The sequence below is a fragment of the Melospiza melodia genome, chromosome 2 (genome assembly GCF_035770615.1).
Source record: "Melospiza melodia melodia isolate bMelMel2 chromosome 2, bMelMel2.pri, whole genome shotgun sequence".
Taxonomy (NCBI): Eukaryota; Metazoa; Chordata; class Aves; order Passeriformes; family Passerellidae; genus Melospiza; species Melospiza melodia.
This window is the reverse complement of record NC_086195.1, coordinates 19,453,197-19,472,618: the sequence shown is the minus strand read 5'-3', so window position 1 is coordinate 19,472,618 and position 19,422 is coordinate 19,453,197. Positions and strand designations below refer to the sequence as shown.

General features: G+C 38.8%; 1 protein-coding gene and 1 long non-coding RNA gene across 6 annotated transcripts in view; one reads left to right on the top strand and one right to left on the bottom strand.

Moving 5' to 3' along the window:
• The window catches only part of FRMPD4 (FERM and PDZ domain containing 4), a 291,048-nt gene that overhangs the window by 249,327 nt on the left and 22,299 nt on the right, over window positions 1-19,422 (top strand). For 4 of the 5 annotated variants that reach the window (XM_063183398.1, XM_063183384.1, XM_063183389.1 and 1 more), the window contains one exon: window positions 10,884-10,929. In XM_063183398.1, the coding sequence (XP_063039468.1) occupies window positions 10,884-10,929 (46 nt within the window). Of the gene's footprint in view, window positions 1-126; window positions 197-10,883; window positions 10,930-19,422 lie in introns of those variants that run through there. The other variant, XM_063147707.1, reaches the window with a different exon arrangement.
• LOC134413661 (uncharacterized) lies at window positions 9,034-19,326 on the bottom strand. The gene is made up of 3 exons (XR_010026564.1): window positions 19,269-19,326; window positions 12,500-12,691; window positions 9,034-12,381 (listed from the first exon to the last, which is right to left on the bottom strand). It is a non-coding gene; the product is annotated as an uncharacterized LOC134413661 (long non-coding RNA).

Genomic DNA, 19,422 nt, shown 5'->3' with positions numbered 1-19,422 from the left:
CGGCGCCTCCGGCTCTCCCGGGCCGCAGCAGCAGCAGCGCCCTGTCAGCCGCACGCTGAGCAAGTACACCAAATAAATTACGCACGAAATACCTATGAAATCAATTTAGCAAGTCACATCGGGTCAGTCTCTTCTTCTTTTCCCCCTACACCAGTACGCATCTTTCCTCCTACCACCTTCTGGCTGCAGCTATGTGGTGAGTTATGCATTCACTTCACCCCTCCCCCGTGAACAGCTTCCCTCCTCCCCCTGTTTTCCTGCCCTTCCCTCCAGCGCTGACTGTTACGTTACCCGCAGCTCCTAGGGAGCGGGAGAGGACAGGGATAAACTGGTTAATTTACTGGTTAATTTTCACCTTTTCCTCTCTTTTTTTTTTTTTTTTTTTTTTTGTTGCTGCGGCGCAGCGAGGGCGGCGGGCTGGGCGGGCCGGGCACGGCCCCGGTGCCAGTGTGAATCGTGTCCCCGAGCGAACTTTATCTGCCGGCTGCGGGTACCGAAACATCGGCTCGGTGGGCGGCTTTAGAGCCCATACTGAAGAGACTGGCATCGTATTTTTACTGCTGGTGTTACCCATCTAGACTAGAGCTCACATCTCTGTGTCCGACTGCACTGCAATTATGTCTTCATTTTTTGTGTGGATAGAAGAATGCAACCATTCAGCATTTTATGCTTGGTTTGAGTCTGCAAGGCAGTTTTCTTCTCCTCTTTTCAAACATTCGTTCCCCCTCTATAATTTACAATATATTTGCATTTATCAGGGAAGAATTTCTGCTTAAGTATAATTTAAGTTTTATCTTAACAACCATGTTTATAAGCAGCATACATTTGCTTTGAAACTTTTCAGAGAAACTTCATCCCAAGAAAAATGTTAAAAAAATTATGTTTTGTTCTAGTGATACATAAAAAGGGAAAAAAGTAAAGGGTATAGCAGCATAAATGCATCTTTAGGTTAACCAGCATAAATAATAAGATTTATTAAATGACAATAAATAATATTATTTTGAAAGATTGGACAAAGCTTTAAAGAGAATAGATTTTTAAAGCTACATCTAACTGATTTTAGCACAGTAATTAAATTTTTCCTTTAAATAAATTTTTTAAAAAGGGGATGAACCTTTGGATTTGAAACATTCCAGATATATGGTATATATTCATGGCAGGACTTTGAATAACTAATGCAATTTAACAGGAACAGGTGGTTAATTGTCTGGCAGAATTTCTGTCTCGATTTCTTCTCCTTTCAGTCTACTTATTAAATAAATTAAATAATTTGTGAGGATATAAATATAACCAAAGACTGCACTTTGAGACTGCAGTCTGAATTACATGCTGTGTGAATGGTAGCTTGAGAAGGTAGCCCCTTTGGCTGCTCCTCCAAATCATTATAAAATTACGTTTGCCATCACTTATACTGTTCCAGTGGCACATGGGTATGTCTTTGGCATCTGACCAATCAATTTTCCATTCCAGATGCAGTAAGCAAAAATCATTCTGCATTAGTCTCTGCAGCTCAGTATCCATCAATTGTCTAACCTTGCAGATATAATGATAATTACAGTAATACTAATAATAAAACCCACAATGCTCCAAACACTGCTGGAACTTTTCTTAATGAGGAATTGAGTGAGTCTTGTTTTGTTCAAACATATACTTCTTAAAACCATTTCCAGCAATCTGTAATTATTTAAAACATTATTCTAGCATTGTGTTCCATAACAAAGGATTGCGATGCTCTTAGATTGGATGAGATAGTTTGGTCCCAAAAAAGCAAATAAGACTGAAAAGCAAAAGTAGTAGTGTTCAGACATCTGAAAGAAAAATACCATCACTCTTTAAATGAATGTGGGTTTTTTTAAGAAACAACAATCAAGCCAATAATATTGAACTGAGAACAGTATATAATACAGTGCTTGAAAATACAGTTTTCCTCAGAATTCAAGAGCTTTATCACATTTCCAATTGCATCTTCCTCTTTTTAATTTATTTTTCTTTATTGGCTGAGTTACTTCGAGCTGAGATAATGCTGTGAAGGACTTCCGACACAAAATAGCTCTAAGTGAATGTTATGCATTATTAATAAAAACTCAGATAACTCTCTAAAACAAGATGATCCTAAAGCATTTAACATTTAATCAGCAAAATTTATCTCATGTTCTGCTTTTTGAAAAGCATTAAAGGAAAGAAAAAATTTAATAGCTGCAAGGATGAAGGATGTGTGTGAATGCCTGACCTTTCATTACTACATACACAATGCCCAAATGTGAAAATGAAAATGCCAGTGCCGTACAGATTATGAATAGCAGCTGTAATGGTTTCTAATGCTTCAGTACAAATGAAAATGAAGCTCTGATCGTAAAAGATAATGGTTAATTTGTCACATAGTAAAAATACCTGTAAGATTTTCTCATCTTTAGTGATCTTTCGTCCTCTTTAACATGTAACTCCCATAAATCTCTTTTGCAATTGTACAGATACCAGCATTGCTCCTCTACGCTTTCTGACATCTTCAACTATCTTCTCTTTTAGTTTCTTATTTCCAGTTTGAAGTATAATTGTAAAGTATGTGATTTCCTTGTTTCTCAGCAAGGAACAATAAGTCATACTAGTCTTTATTTTAATTCATTGATGTAATTATTTATTCAAAGTGTTTGGCATTAGATAATGCATTTTATTAAATAATTGTTTTTATTGATCTCTTAACATCCATAGTATCTTGAATATACTATACAAAACTATACAAAATACTGCAGCAGCATGTATGGTAGATCTCTGTCCAAAGTATATGTCAAAAATCAGAGTAAGGGAGAAACTGTTGGGAGAATATATGTGCTAATGAAGCAATATTTGCATTATATTAGTATCAGTATGTCAATTGTTTACATTTTGTGAAGACCAGGCAGGCAAACAAGAGCTCTGCTAGAGCCAGTGTTCATTGTGAACACAGCAACATTGCTTTTCCTGCTCCAGAGGATGCTGTGGCCATCCCAGCAAGGGGACTTTCCTTCAAATCCATAGGCACTCTCCAGTCCAGCTTTGGATTGATGGTTTGTGACAGCAGAGCTGCACCTTGCTTGTTAACTCATCAGTGTAGTTTTAACCTGGGCACAGAGTTACATTTCTGCAAAAATAGTCATTAGCTGTGCCGTGAAGTTTTTGTTGACTTCTAGGCTAAGTTTAAGCTGCTCTACCACTTAAAATGAAGAGAAATAGCCCAGCACAAATTATCTCAAAACTTTCCCTTCTCATGGAGCTTGAGATATCTGCTGCATCCAAACTAGAGATAAAAAATTGAGTAAAGTGATGATTGTTGCCTTCTAACATAGTGTCAGCAAAAACAGGCATTAAAAATAAGCCATCAGAAGACCGAAATTCTTTTCTAAATGAAAATTTACGTAGCAGCTCTTTGCAAGAAAGGAGAAATCAACAAGGCTTCATTATGTGAATGCTTCATTATGTGAATTATATTTACTCCCTGAAACATCCTTTTCAATTGCTAGACCATATTGATAATCTCTGTGTTATACTGAGATAAGTAATGGAGTAACACCAATTTCCATGGTTTGAAAAGTTGTCTCATAATACCCTTCAGCTTTAACCTTCATTATTTTATCTGTTTCCACTATTGAAACAAAAATGAAATAAAAATTCAAGAGACTGTGTGACTGCACCAAGGGGTCTAAACAAGTGCTGGAAATTCAGGAGAGCATAAGAAAATTTCTTTTATTCTAATTCAGATAATGTAGAGGAACATGAGAGACCTCTACAGATATGTTCTCAAGATGTTGTATTTCTTTTCTTTCTCCTCCTGAGTAAGTGAACTCTGAACTCAGTTTAACCATCCATATATATTTACAAAAATTTAGAAGTTATTTTAGAAAACAGAAAGATGTTGTTATTACATTTAGCATTTTTTAAATTAAACTTTATATGAAAATGTATGCTGCTATAGAAATATCATGGTGGCTCTGTTTTTGAAAGCTGACATAAGAAATGACAAAGTAGTTGGGAATGTATTTAGTAACCATTGCTGGTTATGAGCGTCTCTGGTGGCTTCCGCAGGTGAATGGTTCATGCCACTCCTTCAAAGCATAGTCTATCATGTCAGCTTTAGGGTAGATTTTTTTGAATGGTTAGAATTTACCATGTTGAGCGTTTTGTTCTGGAGCTTTGGTGTTTTGTTACAGCCCAAGTTCCTGGACATCCTCAATGAGAATGCCAGTGCAAAGAATGAGTGAACCCAGACTGACGTTGTGGGTTTAACATCCCTGAACATTGTGAGCAGTGGGCAGGTGTTGTGTGTCTGCTGGACCCGTGCACGGACAGCTGCTGAGTGGAGAGCAGAATTGCACTTAGCTGACTTAGAAACTGTCCAAAAGGGCTTGCACAAAATGCTCACACAAATGCCATTTAAAAGTAATTGCAGTCTGATGGAAACAGCACAGTCTGACAAATAAAGATGAGAAATTTTCAGGAGACTACAACTGACCTTTCCATGGTGAGACCAACCTCTTCTGTAAATATTTTACTTTGCTAGTATTGTATTAAAGCTCCATAGAACTGCTTCTCAAGATACGCCATCAATAGACATCTTGGGACTGCCTCATATTCATTTTCTTCATTACACTTTGAAAATTAACGTTTCCTCAGAGCTTTTGAGACTTTGGCAGTTAATGATAGAGGAAACTAGCACTGGAACGTTGGCCTGGATGAGTGACCTGAGAGACCAATATTATCTCATTTTGTTTGCCTTTGATCCTTTAAAACTAATGTGTAGAAAGTCTAATTAGAAGAGGACAGCTGAACAATTAATTAATAGGGGAATAAGCACTGCATTTTTCTCCTTGGCTGTATGGCATCTCCATGCAGCATGGATTAATTGACGTGGTGATGGTGTTGGCAGTGGTATGCCAACAGTTGGAATTGGTGTCAGTCTCAGTCCATCGGATACACACACATGCTCATCTGGCTCTTGGGTTGTTTTTTGATGCACTGACCAAAATAAGCACATACTGCTTCTGTTGGATGAGAGAACTCCAGTGTAGTAACTCCTAATATGTTATTGGTTCTGTCTTGAAGTTTAACCCCAAGTGCTCTCAGGGGTTGAGGGAGGCCATCATAAATCTGTGTAAGTAGGAAAATGATTGTCTAAAGAAGGCACCTTTGTCTATGTCAAGTTTTCTGAATATCACCAATACTTCGAGTTGCACTAAAGAATTAATTGGATTCCAGTGCAGTAAGGAGCAGGTAACATTGCTCAGCAGTGTAACACTGCTGCTGGTATTCAAGCAGCCTGGCCAAAGCCCTCCTCTAACAGCATACACAGGTATTTACAGCATACACAGGTATTTACTGTTTGACCAACATTTTGGTAACTCAATTATGAAGTTTTAACAGCCTTAAAGTTTAAAATATGAGCAACTGGAAAACCTTGAGTATTTGTGAGAGGAGGGTTTATTTTGATAAGAGGTAAATATAGTTGTCATACAGCACTGAAATTCAACAACTTTATAGGGCTTGCCTTCCCACAGTGCTAGTACAGGAGGAAACAGTGTGAATCTGGTACCTGTGAAAGCTTGACAGATGAACAGCTTTAAAGATGAGGAGGCTTCTTTATTCTCAAAGCCTTTATTGCAGAGGTATCTGAGATGGCATCTGCTGTATGAAAGCCCACCAGTGTGCCACAGCCCTGTTCTGAAGGGACCACTTTTGTTGGAGGAGGCGAGTGTAATTCAGCCTGCAGACACATTCACTCCTTGACCCCTCACAGAGATTGCCAACAAGAGTTCCAATTAGTGCCAGCAGCAGACTGTGACAATTTTAAAGATTGACTTTCACACCATGCCAGGCCTTTAAAATAAAGAACATTTATACAGAACACAATTTGCTTTGACAGTAATTTTCAGTATGCTATTATTGAAGTTATTTATGTTTGAATCTGAGCATCTTTTCATTCAGCTGTGTTTCTGCTGCTGTTTGATCCTGCAGTTTTGTAATAATCCCATCCTTATATGTTTTATACTTTATGTGTCAGTGGTTGTTTCAAGCATCCATTACTTACACAGTTTTTAGGGCTCAGGCATTCAATCAGGATTCTTGCAAAATTCCCAAGTTCTTGTGCAGATTGCTTTTGCTGTTGCAAGCCCTCAGATATTTGATGGCACACTTAAATTTTAATGACTTTGTGAAGCAGCAGGCTATGCAAATTAAAGTGTAGGGTTCAGGAGTTCACAAGTTGAAGTTGCTGGGATGTCAAAAGTATTTCACTCCTTTGACAGCAAGGCTAAGGACAGGTAATATCATTAACATCAGCAGACAGGGCAGCTGCAGCTTTCCAAATGTGATTGTGATGTCTCTGCCTTCTGATACCAGGGATTACAATGCACCATTCTGATCTCCAAAAATAAGACCTGGACACTATGGTCTTTGTATTCTGTGCTCTGTCATCTCCAGAAAACAGTATCCAAGTTAATGCTCATCTCTGAAGTTGTTCTTCATGTGTCTGAACCCAAAGATTTGTACCTTGGCCTCATATGAGGCTTTTCATATAACTTCTCTGTGACTTCTTCATATGACTTCTTCTGTGACTCTATTTCATGCAGTGTTACCTGTCCTCCCTAAATTGGGACGCCAGACCTCAACTCTGTTGTGGTGTACCTTATATTATGAGCCTCCTGCTATGCTTCCTGCAACTGTTTTCTGAGATGGAGCTGGGGATGTAATGCCGTGTGTAGTGTACCTTTCCTTGCCTGCATGGTGTGATGGCAGGAATGCCATCTCTCACTGTGTACAGGATCTTCAGAGAGAGTTCCCAAGGGTCAGCTGAAAAGGCAGAGACTGAAATCCCATTACCACTTTTCCAGAAGTTGGTTCTTCCAGGTACTGGCAACCTCCAGAGAAAGTATAGTTTTCTGTGTTCAGAAAAAAAAGTTCTGGAAAACATCGTCCTAGGCATGGAGAGGTCTGATTCTTCACCTGCTGCTAAAACAGTGATTATCTATGGGTAGATGTAATTAAAAGAACAAAAGGTATCTGCCCACAGTAGCATGGCTTCCAGCTTGGTTTAATCTGTTGTACTTGTCAATTAGAGTCATGGAACTGTTGCCTGCAGCATGTGTTCTGTGGGGTTGCCTTTGGAAATGGAAAAGGAAGAGCCCCACGTGCCGTGGCTCTTGCTGGAGGATTGTCTGGTGCTGAGGGCTTTTAACTTGGGTGTTTTTGTTTGCACAGCGCTGCTTCTCCTGTGGCAAAACCAGCCCAGCACACCCTTCTTAAAGCCTTTCTCCCTGGATCCTCCACATTGTTTCATGGGTGCCCATAAGTGCTGAGCTTGTCTGAGTACTGATAGTTTATCAAGGTGCCCCAGGTCAACTCAGGCAGCTTGGCATCATCAAGGACCTCAAGGCTCACTCTGTGTGTCTGTGCTGTGTAATAACAACTGAGAATGAGGAAACTGCCTTAAATTGGGTCAACTCTGTCCCACCAAGGTCCTTCCAGAGGATATCTCCATCTCTAGAAATAAGTATACCTGGATCTCTGGGGAAAACTCTTCCACAGGAATTGTTGCTCATGATAAAACCCTGGGGAAGTGAAATTTGTAACTTCCCTAGGTGAATATAAGTACCGCAAAACAGGTTTTATCTAAAAATGTATATACAACTCAAATAAAAAATGATCCTTAGTTGTAGCTAAATTATTTTAAGGTCCCTGCCAACCCTGTGATTCGTTCTATGAAATAATTTCAAATGTACTACAATAGAGTGACTTTGCAAACCCTTTGCTCATTAATACTGTGTTAATATTCATAATACTAAAAGATAATTTCCACTTTCCTTAGCTTTGAATAGGGCATTTGAGGTAATCTGTTAGATTTTTTAGTTAGCTTTTGACCCATTGATTTCCATTTCCTTACTTCAAAAATGTAGGGTAAACATACTGCAGATTATGGCATCAAAATCCACAATTGTGGAATTCAGGTCTTTCTTATCAATAGTGAGACCCAAATTGAAACAGATAATTTTAATATAGCAGAGAAAAGTGTTTCAGAACAAGAGTTTCAGAATTTATTGTTCATTGTGAATGAAACACCTAAGTTATGGTTAGAAGATTTTTCTGAATTGTATTTCCTGAAAATTATATTATTTATTATAGCTTTAATTAATTCTTTGTTTGTTCATCCTCAGTGTGAAAGAAACCAAGTATTCCCCTAGTATGTAAAACTGCTAAAAGCTTTAAAATTAGCATAAGAAATTTTTCATTTCTCCTTCTTAAGAGCAACATATACATTTTTTTCTATTTATATGCTATATTTGCTGTAGGATGCATATGAATAACAGACCCACTTATTCTGTTTTGCTCAGATCCTGGGATTCCCCCATGTCCCTCACCTGCCTTTGCCCTTCCTCTCTTCCAGCTAGCAAGAAGCAGAGGAGAGGCAGTGATTTCCAGCTTCAAGTTCACGGAGGCTGGCATTGTAGCTGAATGTTAATGCCTCATGCAGCTCGAGATGCCTGATACTTAGTAATGCAACTTTAACCTTTATAATAGACATGATTTGATTCTCAAACCATCTATATTCTCTTCTTGTTGCAGCCCAAGTAGCTGTGAGGAGTAGTGAGAATGGTCAAATATAATCACCACGCAGGACACGGAGAAGGACAGAGAGATGAATCACAAATTCCCATCAGCTTTTTCAGCCTTGTTATCACTATTTGATTCTAATGCCAGGAAATGAAAGAAACATGAAGATATTTTGTTGTGATGTTGGTGTTAGCCAGTGAGATGGCAGAGCACTCAAAGAGTCAGCAGCTTGTTTTCTAAGCTGGTAGTGCAGATGTTTGGTCTTAAGTGACTCTAAAAGAGCACAGAAATAATTAGGTAGTTGTTAAGTGAGTATGAAAGGTATTAAAATAACTGTAATATAGGCTTTTTTTTTTTTTTTAATTTAGGCACGTTAGGAAAGACATTTCAGGGTGAAACTAAGAAGATACTCCAAAGGGTCTTATTATAACCTTAAATGTTGAGTGTATGGTCCAGTCTAGCATCCTTCCAATGCAAGTGTTTATCCTACAAGAAAGTCTTTTCCACCAGATATACCTTTTGATCTTTTAGTCAAAAAAAAACAAAACACTTTCTAATCTAGCATGAATCTTGCCTAGCCTGACACCTGGACAGGTTTAATCCAAGAATAATGAATAGCTGAAAAGCATTTTCAGGAGAAGCTGATTTTATTTTTAAAGACAACTCTCTAGCATAGCTGGACTGCAGGAGGCAGAGGTGGTGGCGGTAATCATACACAGCATGAGAAACATAAAGTAGTGAGTTCAAAGAAATTGAAAGGATCACTTGGTCATGGTGCAGTTATCCCAGTGCTGCAGTTTATCCCAAACTAACAACTGTGAGCCTTTCTGTCTACTAACCTGCCTAGGTCAATATAGCAATCATAATTGGATAGATGTGGATAGCACAGAGATTATGAGGTTCTTGAAATAAATTACCTTTCTTAACATGCATTTGTAGATTCCCAAAAAATGTGGTAATAATGCAAATATCTAATAAAAGAAGTAAAAAATTGAAGCTCTAGCAATTTTTTTTTTAGTTACATGGTATTAGATTAGACTTTGCTCCTTACATGACTGATGGCTCTGGCAAAAGTAGAGTTTGTTATCCCTGTTGGCATTTAATAATGTGTTTGCTTCATCAAGTATAGACTGACTTTACAGAATAGTTTTCTGACTAGGCCTTCATTCTCTCCTCCATTTTTTTTGCCTTTTGGCTTCTTAAGTTGCATATCAGTGTTGTCATTTTTCCTATAAGGTGACCCTATATGCAACCAATACAGTATGATTTTTTTTTTTAGTTAGTTCTGCTCAAGGGGTCAGGCATGCAAAATCAGTTCCATGTCAATTTAGCCAGGTGGTAACTCAGATAAATAAACAATTTATGTTTTAAAGTAGTAAAACCAATAGAAATTTAATTCTGTCTCAACAAAATGACAGCTGACCTTTTCTTAACTAATATCACCCACTGCAACCATCTGATCAAAAGATAATACAAGAGCTATAGACTGTGATTGTCTTTTCTTCCTTCCTTCCACTTTACTTTTCCACAGTTACCCACCACCCCCATCTACTCACCAATAATTAAAATATATGTATTATTTGTCTAGGCCACTTGGTCACATCAAGATTTGTAATATTTTCTTCTGTTTATCCTGTAAATCAGTTGTGGATTTTTAGAGATTTTCATATGTTTTGCATTTACTATGTTTTTCATCATAAAGAAGAGCTGTTTAAATTGAAAGAAAAACCTTTCCTTAGCAATTCTGTAAAAACTTAAAATTCTAATGGGAGTATTCACCAAACATTAGTCTTTTTCCACCCATTTAAAAAGGTGAGCTAGAGAAGGATTGGAGGTTAAATTTTGTCCTCATTTTTGTTTTAAAAAAGAATGCTGCTGTTTCAAAAAGATTTGGCTTGAAGTCTACAAGAGCTAGGTGGTATAAAAGTGACTTGCATTTGTAAAGTAGGTAAAAGAAATTAATGGACTACAGATACTGAACCAATGCAATTAATCAAAGGTTACTTCATTCTTGCTAGAGACAACCATTGTTGCAGCATGCAGGTTTCTCTGATGAAGCAAAAATTTTGTAGCATAAACCGCACTGTTAGGCCAATTCAATTTATTAGATTGCAAAAAAAACTTATTCCATAATATGTGTCGTTATTTTGGCATATTATTAATCTCTGTACTACTCTGCTATGTCATTGTAATGAACATTCTTCCATATTAATGCAGTTTTCTTCATTAAAAAGAAAAGCAGGTTATCAATAGTGAATAAAAGAATGACTCTTTACTTGATTTTGCTTTGTTTTTTCTTTTTATAGAAGCTGCAAAGAATCGATCCTCCTCACTGTTGTTCAACCTTACCCTGTAAGTATTGTCAATGTTTTCTGAATTAGTTTCCTAGCAACATAGCAGCTTCTTTTTCTGCCATATTCTGCTTGTGTCCCTGCATTATCTGTGCAATAAAAAGAAGTAAGTGCAATAAGGGCTGTGTCTATTAAAGGTGGTGTTAAGATGGCATTACTGTGTCCTCTGCTCAAAGGCTACATTAGTAAATTAAAAAATAACAGTCTTTTAAGTCATAGTGATAGAGCAGAATTCTGAGTTCTGCTTCAATTTCTTGTTTGCTGCAGTTCCTGGGTTTTTCTTGATTCTGCCCTGGTCCCACAAAGTTACACTGCTGCAGCAAAGCAGCTGTACTTTATCTAAGGGAGGGCTCTGTCTGCATCTCCAGCCTGTGGAGGTGAAGGGAGAGCAGAGACAGACAGACACCCATGTGAAGTTTCCTTGAATGGACTGGGAGAAACTGCAGCCCATTCAGAGCTGGTTGATGCAATGTGACTTTGCAACTTACTCAGTGGTTTGTGGGAGTGGGTTCGTGACCTCAAACCCATCTCCCATGAAAAATGGGAGAAAGCAAGCCAGGGGAGGAAGCTCATCTGTCCATGCGCAGCCATGTGGACATTGCAGGCTGCTGAGGGGCCTCAGCCATGCATCAGGAGTAATTCAGATTCAGCAGGTCCATTTGGCTCCCCATTGTTTAGCCTGATACACAGCAGTTTTCATTAAGAAAGGATAATTGCATCCATTTCATGCAAGAATAAGAGATGAGGTGGATTTGACACAAAGATTTGAAAACAAGTTTATCTGGTGAAGCTGCCAAAATGTACATCTTGAGAATGCAACTGTGTGTCTTTGTACTAGTCATTAGCCTTTCTGGTAAGTTTTGAGGTGGCCATGCAGCTTTACTTGTCCTGCACCTTTCTAGAAGCCAGTCTGCACTGCACCTAATTCATGGGGAAAAAGCATGCATTCCACAGCAAAAATGGGCAGGGGCTGCTACCTTGCAGTAAGACCTCTGTCAGGAGGGTGATCTGGGATCAGGTCAATATCAGTCACCTTAAATGAAAATGAGGTGTGGTCTGACTAAATAAAGAGCCTATCTGCCTTTAAAGCTTGCTGGTTTACAGCCAGTGGTTTAGGTCACAGTGAATATATATATAATGGGGGAAAAGAAATCCTCACACAGTTTTCTTTTTTATACAGGTTTCATCCATTGACAGGCTTAATTCTTGTCTATAAATGTCAGGTGAAGAAAGGGCATGTGCTTTAGTGGACCTATGTGTAGCCCTTGAAAGTGGACAGCAAAGGGTAGTAGTACTCTGTGAGGTGCTGTGACCTCTTACCATTATGCAGCTGGTCTGAGAGCAAGCCTTGTATGAACTGAATGTAAGGGAAGCTGAAATCCAAATAAATTGTGCACTCTATGTCCAATGGAAGACCTTACAGCACAGGTACAGTCCTTCTCCAGTCTTTAACCTGGAAAAGAAGGAAAGTCATCGCCTGGTATCTTTACCAGGGGCAAGTCTTGCCTGACCAGAGTAGTGGCTTTCTATGGAGTGACTGCATCAGTGGACAAGGGGTGGGCTACACATACCTTCTATCAGGGCTTTGACACATCAGGGCATCCACAACATCCTTCTCTAAATTGGAGAGAGATGGATTTGTTAGAGGCACTGTTAGGTGGATGAAGAATTTGTTGGATGCTCAAATCCAGAAGGTTGTGTTCAACATCTCAGAATCCCCATCATCAGCTGGACATCAGTGACAAATTATGTCCCTCTGGGATCTGTAATGAGGCCAGTGTTAATTAATATCTTTGTCAATGACATAGACAAAGGGATTAGGTGCATCCTCAGCAGATTTCTAAGTGACACCAAGTCAAGGGGGATGGTTGACACACCTGAAGGACCTGAAGGACCAGAGGCTCAAGAAATGAGCCCATGGGAATCTTTTGAGGTTTAACCAAGTGTGAGGTGTTGCATGTAGTGATAAGACAAGGGATAGTAGCTTTGAACTGAAAGAGAGTAGGTTTAGACTAGACATTAGGAGGAAATTCTTTATTCTGAGGGTGGTGAAGCACTGGAACAAGCTGCCCAGAGAAGTTGCAGATGCCCCATCCCTGGAAGTGTTCAAGGCCAGGCTGGATGGAGCTCTGAGCAACCTTGTTTATTAGCAACTATCTCTGTCCATGGCACAGGGCTTGGAACTGGATAATCCTTGAGGTACCTTCCATTCTTTAATTGTGTTGGTCTGTGATTCACAGCTATTTGTTCAAGCTCTTTGTGAGGCCTGACAAGGCAGAATCTGCTCCTCTCATTAAGTAGCAGCAAAATCTAATCATTATCTGAAATACCTCTAGATGTCACTGAGCTAAGGATGCTACTGAAACCTTTTTCTGTGAGCCATTTGTACATGAATTTGCACTGCCCCATTCTGTATGTCTATCGGTGTCCCCCACTCTACCTCAGCAGACAAATCACTTGTGGTTTTAGGGGGTGATGGACATTTAAGCTCTTGTAGGCATGAAGATAGTCTCCCCAAGAATGTGCACAGAGCAGTTAGAAAATGAGATTAATGCCTGCATGTTGGTGCTAGCTTTAATTGACTGATTTTTACTCCAAGGTGGGGATGCTTAGTGAAATGAACTGGTTGAGAGGGCCTTGAGTGCAGGACTGTTGCAGCTGGCAGATTTCATCTGTGCAGTATTATTGTACTTCCCTCCCTCCCTCTCCAGACCAGGCTTTTATTGATTCATAGCATCCTCTTCTTACTGCTTTCAGCTTCAATTTTTTTCTGCAGTGGAAGCAGGGGTGTCTGTAGGGCTGTGGAGCAGTTGGGATGATGCCAGTTTGTGCAGCCAGGTTTTGGCCCTGAAGCAGTGCAAGACCCCTCAGTTTATGCAAACCTTGGGCTGCAAGGTCGCCTGGGTACTCCTGAGTCAGTTTGAACGTCTGGTCCATGCTGGCCCTCGTACTGCCACCACACCATTGCTGTCACTAGTGCCTGAGCCTGTTGGCATCTCTTTCAGCCTTGCAACCCCTGGGTGTTGCTGACTCCAGCTGTGTACTTGTCCTGGTCTTCTGTGCAGGGAATCCTCTGACAAACAGGATTTGCTTTACAGTTTGGAAATAATATTTATGCCTTCAAAAGTTCTGATGCACATTTGTTTAATTTTGCCTCCTCCATGTTTCCTTTTACTATTTTGCTAAAAAATGATGAGGTAGAAACCAGACAAAGGAAAGTAAGAGTTTTTAAATAAAGACTGAATTTCTTCCCTCTTCTTGACAGAAGTACGGCTCAACAAACATTTCATCGATCTCTCTTCTTAATGGTGATTTTCCTTCTGCCATTGCATGAAAAATATCTGCCAAGATGGATTACAAAAGTGCTATTTCTTAATTGGTTTTATTTGTGCTATTTAGAGTGTGGTTTGATTTTGCATTTAAGTAACCATCCTTTATGATTGCAGGTGAAAGTAGATGTAATCTAGATTTATGGTACTCTGTAGTTCACTTAGTACTCTTTGACAGCTTTTGCAGATAATTTTTGCTTAAATGCATTCAGTTTTGTTTAATGCTTAAACACATTAAAATTTCATTTTAATTATGACCAAGCCAAAGCATTAGGCTATCTTTTTCTTTCCATCAATCTACAAATCTCTGTTAGGTTCTTATGACCAGTGCTCCTAGGGAGGTCACCAAGCAGCTCAAGCAGTTAAAGCAGTTCAGAGTTTTGATTTCTGGAAGTATGGCATTTGATTATAGTTTCCGACTGTTTTATTCTGTAAATGAACTATCATTCTGATTGTTGCCTTATTAAGTTTTAAGCATTACTTAGATCAAATAACTTGCCTGTTTGATATCCTTTCAGATTTTATGTGCAGAAATCATTTGATAGCTTGCCTTCATGATTAATCTCTTAAGCTCCTTGGATGAAGTCCAGGCCTGGCTGAGATCTATGGCAATTTTGCTGTGCATTAAGTTTTGCAATGGGAAAAAGATAGATAGGATCTTCTTCTGTTTTGAAAGAGATGCTTCTTGTTTTAACATAGTTATACTTCTGAGACACAACAGTTGCAGAAAAGTTACAGTAAATAACATTTCTGGATCATAATGGTTGTGGCAACAATCTTATTGAGAGTTTGTTGTAGTAATGATCAGACTGTGATTACCATCTACAAATGGTAAAATATAAATAATGCAAATAATTAAATGCAATTGTCAATGATAGATTGCCAACTTTTTAAGAGAGAACCTAGATCTGACCACTATTCCAACAATTAAATTTATGCCAAGAGTTCAACAAAGAAATACTCCTGATGATCCTCTGTCAGTGCCATGTGGTTATCACAAATATATGTGTGGTAAAACTTCTGCACATTATATCTTCCATGTCCCTACTTGCTCTTTTACAATGCTCTTGTGAGCCAGTGTAGTCTTTTCAGCCTTGTTCGCAGCTATGAATTACCATATTTAGTTTGCCTTTGGGCATTATGTCCTGTTCCACTTAATAAATATAATTCATCCTCTTACTCACCTTTTATTTGCTTGTTAAATACTGGTGCTTGTCATTGCTGTTAGCCATGAACCAAAAAGTCAACACATTTTTTGCACTTGTGCAATTTTTTCCTTATTTTCTAGGATACTAAGTATTTTATATTAAACTAATGACTATTTTTAAAAAACAAGTTTAAAATTTATTGCATATATACACTCTGTGACTATTTAAAAACTACAGTCATTCTGTAATTTTAAATGTAATATTTCTAATTTTGATGCTTACGGTTACAGAGCAGATTTTCTTTTCACCTTGTGATTGTCCTATACTGCTATCATTCTATTTCTTTATGATATCTCAGTACTACACTGTGCTCTTCTAGCTACTAAATCCTTTATTTTTCTTGAGCATGAGTAAAGGTTTTGCTGTTGCAGCACCTCTACTGGCAAGGGCACTCAAAGGGGCTTTTTCAGCAAATAAAACCCACTTCCTTTGCAATCTCCCCCGAATTATAGTTTATGCCTAGTGCATTTTTACTTCCACCAAAAAAGTTTCCCTCATAATGTAGGCTGTTGTTTCTAAAATCTATTAATAAATGACCTGCTCTAATGCTGCTGACAAATATAGGATCTGATTTTGAAAAGTCTAGGAAATGAGAAGGTAACATTTTCCTGAAAGTCTGCTCTGCAGTCTTTTGTGTTTTGACCCTGCTGATGGGAAGCCCATTGATTGCAGTCACTATAAGCACGGTTCAAAGTAGGGTCTAGGTCTTCACTATTATTTTCTCCAAGTATATCTCTGTGCAGTGCTTCGTTTTTCTTGTTAGCAGTTTCTCTAGGCAGTGATGAAATGATCAGCTTATATTTTCCTTTGAATTCTATGTAAACAAGTAAAAATTATTTAAAATCCTAATAAATTTGAGCTTTTAATGGGAAACAGGGCTCAGGTCACACAGAATAAAGTTTGGAGGGTTTTGAGTTATTTTGACTCCTTGTTAAAATGTGTGCCCTCATTTTGCAAAAGTCACTCTAATTAAGCTGTTTTTATCTGTGACAATGCAAATACTTTACTTGCAGTGATAGATGTCCTGCATTAGTGTAAACACCTCCTGCTTAAGGTCGTTAACTGAGAATAATGGCATCCATTTGGCTAAAACACAGAGCCTCAGAAATAAATGAATTATTTTCTGGCACTGTGAGAATCATTACGTGATAGCATTCTTTACAAACCTAAAGACATTAAAATACAATAGAGCTGCACATCATCTTGCTGAGGCTTTGTTGGACAGGCAAATTCCAACAATCAAACCTAACTGTTTTCCCAGGTATTTGCACATCCTTTAGAAACACTTCTATTCCCAAGGAGAAAATGTCAAGTGTCAAGTTGATGCAGAGGTAGAAACAATGACATTGCGCAATTAAACACAAAAGCTGGGCTATTACTCAAACCTTTAACCAGTAGAGAATGTTCTCCCAAATACCTGGCACAGCTGTTTCATTTTCTTACACCCCTAGTTTATAGTTTGCAGCTTTTTGGAAAACAGTCTGCTCCAGGCTCACCTGGAGTGCCTGGCAAAGGGCCAGAGTCCTTCCCATGTATCCACAGCAAAAGTGGAGATGAAAGGAAGTGCCATGTTTTATGGCAGACCATGGTGTGCTCCCATGGCTGTACAATGGGTACATTAAACCCCACATCCCAGAGGGGTTCTTGGAAGCCCACATATGTTCAAACCTTTAGTTATTGATTGCATTTTGTAATAACATAATTTAAGTGTTCATGCCTCCTGCAAGTGACTTTTGAGGCTGTACAGAGAAAAAGAAAGAGGTTGTAGAGAGCAATAGGGACACATAGTGGTTTTCCAGAATTGCTGTATGGGAATAACCTTGCCAGAATCCAGAAAAAATTTGGCAGTCTGCCTGTCAAGAGAGGCCAGACTGGTGACTCATCTGTAATAAAAGCAAGCAACAGCACAGAGATTTTTTCAGCAAGAATAGTAAGAGAAAGCCACTGTTTTTCCCATGTTCTTGCAAGGGAAAGCCAGTGGCCTATTCCTGCTGCTGTGCTGCCCTGTGGCAGTGGAATCAACAGTTTGCAGTCTATTACTTGGGTGCCAAATAGACTATCCCCCTTACACATTGCCAAGGGGGGCTACATGGAGAGGAAGGAAATCAGAGAAGGCATCACTAGAGTTGTTTTATTAATCATGGAATCATGGTACTGTTTTATACGGTATCTTTCTAGGAATTAATCTCCAGAGGACAGTATTTAAACTGCTTCAGCATTTCCATATTGTCCCCTCTTGCTGAAGAAGTCAGCAAGGTCCCCCACCTTGAGATGCCTTTTTTTTTTTTTTTGTGCACTATTCCTTTTTTTTTTTTTTGTGGTTGTTTCAAAACTTCTGGGGACCTTCCACTTTTTTCAGCAGTGACTATGGAAGCTGGTCTTGGTTTGTTCATGGGGTTGAATTTTCTGTTATTATTGATTATTGTGTGGTCATATGTGCTAGAGAGGTAAGAAAGAATGAACTGTGAAAGCAAAGAAGCATTTATTTTTATTTCTTGATTCTATTTTGTGCCTCAGGGATTACTGGATGTCTCTGATATTTCCTGGGAGAATGTGGCAGTGTTCATTCCTTGTTCACTGGTTGATACTGAACCTATGGTAATAGTTACCATGTTTTCAATGTGATGATAGATTTGAGGCATGCAGAAATGAACTAGACTTGTTGCTGCTAGTTACTAGAAACAACTAACTAGCTGGTTGAATCAAGGCTTCTGCATCACAAGAAAATAAATTTTTAAGCAGTTTCAGCAGAGATCAGAGACAGAAACAGAGGAGCACGTTGTTTCCAACTTGGACTACTCCATTGCTCCTGCAGATTGTTAGTTGAGTCAGAATTTGAGTGATAGAAATGAGACTTCCCATGTTTACAAGGACAGCTCTCATGCCACGTTGCATCATCACCACTTGTGCCTCCGCTTTCCTTTTCTCACAGGAAAACCAACATGACGTAAGTCTTTATTCAAAACTAGGAAGGCCACTTAGGACTTAGAGTGAGATTCTGAAATTATTAATTCATATGTTCATGAAACAAATGGATCAAAACCTGGCTAAAAGAGCCCAGTGACTTTCAGCCAAAGTGAGAAAGTCTTCCATTGCCCATTATCACGGTCATGAAGGAGGCAGTGCCAAGAAGCACTGTGTTTGCAACTTACCTGAGAATATACCAACCTCACTTCTGCTGCTGAAAACGGAAATCCCATTGACTGTGAATATTTATTTTGTTACTAAAAAGTAGCTGTTAGCCAAATTTCTCCAGTCAGCTTTTTTTCCCGGGGATGAAAACAGGTGAACTCATTGCATAATGTAGTAGGTAAAAGTCAAGTAGGTCTCAGAAGAAAATTCAGAATGCTTCTACATTTCTAATCCATGGAGCCCTACAACATGTCAAAGTTGATGGCACAGGGTGTGTTTAGGGGATGCCTTCAGGGGAAGCCTGATGGCCTGCAGGTGCCTCTTGGTGGTTTTCACCTGTGCTCCGAAGTGCACAAATACAGTGAGATGCCACTGCATTTGGAGACCTCACTGACACTTTTCTTGCAAAATTTGTGTGTATGTCTGTCCAGTAGATCACAGATTAGGCAAAGATTTTCCATTCAGTCTGTAAAGAAAGGGTCGCTGGTAGGTCTCTGGTCAGTGTCCCTTCATGCAGATGAGATTGGGTGACTACAGTCATTGTGGGAACACTACAGGAATTTCTGTGTGCGCTGAGAACCCTTCTCATTGCTCCAGTCTAACAGTGGATTAATTTCCAGTATTTTCAGTATGTACTGGTGTTTCCTTATGTGTATGTACGTAGGGATTACCTTAAGATGCATAATGGTTTGACTGTATTTCCATTCTTCTGTATGCAAAATGTTGCTGTATGCATGGAGTTTCCAGCATATAATAGGGGAAATAACTGAAAAAAGAAAAGAAAGGTTTTAATTTTAAGTTATGTGATATATCTTGTCATCATCT